The sequence below is a fragment of the Cryptomeria japonica genome, chromosome 11, assembly GCF_030272615.1.
Source record: "Cryptomeria japonica chromosome 11, Sugi_1.0, whole genome shotgun sequence".
NCBI lineage: Eukaryota > Viridiplantae > Streptophyta > Pinopsida > Cupressales > Cupressaceae > Cryptomeria > Cryptomeria japonica.
This window is the reverse complement of record NC_081415.1, coordinates 67,809,818-67,811,399: the sequence shown is the minus strand read 5'-3', so window position 1 is coordinate 67,811,399 and position 1,582 is coordinate 67,809,818. Positions and strand designations below refer to the sequence as shown.

Genomic DNA, 1,582 nt, shown 5'->3' with positions numbered 1-1,582 from the left:
AATTTTGATATATAATTATTTATAATTAGAATGAAATGAATAAAATTAGTATATTATTTAATGGTCAAATCAGTATATTAATATTAAACACTAACTAATATACCCCCATGTATTCCAAATTGGAAATTTGGGGCTCCATATAAGTTTGTATTTGTTTAATTTGAAGGTACTTTCTATGTTATTTACCTAATGAAGGAGATGATTGATGATAAATAAATGAAGGTGAGGGAAGGAACTAAGTGGGAGTTTTAGTAAATTAGACTTGTGTTGTGCGGAAGCGACCCAGAGCTATGGAATTGAGAAAGTACTCACAATTCTAAAACATTTTCCAGTCAAAAAGGATCCATTTTCAGTCTTGAGAGAGCAGATTTCAACAAAACATTATATTTCATTCTTCACCATTGTTTTCTGGCGGAGAAGAAATAACGTAGTAGGTGGTCTTATTGTGGAGGCGAATGCCTAACATAGAAAATGGGTTACAGTTTATACCTACCTAATGCCCTTTTAAGACAGAGCTTATTTAATAAACGAGCACCTCTCCAATGGGGTTGCCTTAAGTACAGGTAGTGCAAGTGGAATAAACATTAAAATTAAATTTCTGCACAATAGAATTATTGATACTCTTACTTCCAACCAGTTTACTAAGCTCCTTATCATCACGACTCAGGACTGCGGTCTGCTGCCCTTCCTGGAAATCCATGCTCCACGTAGATACCCCCGCCTGAGGATTAAACGTCTGATTGGAATTTCCAGACTGCAATTGCACTTTGGCAGGCGCAGTCAGCATGGCCGTCACGTACACTTTATCACTCAGCGCACTGAAATCAGACACCTGGCACGAGGTACCCGACACCACAACTGATTTACTGTGTGTGTAATAAAACAAGTAGATCGAATCGTGGGTGATTGCTGGAGCGCTACCAGATTTATACCAGCTGATGTAGTACTGCCCCAGCTCTAAGAACGCACGGTGAGTGAAATCCGCCACGCTCGCAGCGTCTGTGCTGGAGCTGAGCGATGGCGCCACGTAGGAGCTCTCCACCCAGTCATTCCACGTCACGATCTCTAAGAGAGGAGGGCTAAGCTTTATGAGCTGTTCCCACCTTGTAATCCAGAGCCCTGGACCCTGGTAATTGCCCTTCACGTCACACTCCTTGAAGAACCAGGGGCTAGGGCTCGCCATGTAAATTTTCTCCACCTCATTGGTGCCTTTTAGATAGTTCTGGTCCCTCGAGTCGGAAGGGTTCTGCAAGTCCGAGTCAAGATAGGGTCACGCTGACGTGTCCCACGCGTAGAGCCCGTCAATAACATCGGTGTAATTTTTTGCCGTGTCACGGACTCCCGGGTAGAGGCCGTCGGTAACAAAGAAGGGAATAAAGAAGAAGTAGTCTTTTCCGCCGGCCTTCTGAAACACGTCTTTCTATCCGTCGAGAGCGGAGGCATAGTTGTATTCCTTCCACCAGGATTCTTCGCTGCCGAGCCAGGAGCTGAACAAGGGCTTGCCTTGGTATTTCATCTGGTTGGGGGTGGGATGTGTATTTGGAACTGAGCATGGTGATCAGCTGGTCGGGAGTGAGGTTTC

The 1,582-nt window shown here is 44.2% G+C and overlaps 1 protein-coding gene across 1 annotated transcript; it reads right to left on the bottom strand.

Annotated features, from left to right (window-relative positions):
- Positions 1-553: 553 nt before the first annotated feature.
- Positions 554-1,183, bottom strand: LOC131860024 (mutanase Pc12g07500-like). Its single transcript, XM_059214369.1, has one exon. It carries the CDS (start codon positions 1,181-1,183, stop codon positions 554-556), a length of 630 nt encoding a protein of 209 aa, XP_059070352.1.
- Positions 1,184-1,582: the final 399 nt, after the last annotated feature.

What these genes read in the sequence shown, in the direction of transcription:
- LOC131860024 (XM_059214369.1), bottom strand. Translation starts at nt 1,183, where the DNA reads ATGGCGAGCCCTAGCCCCTGGTTCTTCAAGGAGTGTGACGTGAAGGGC.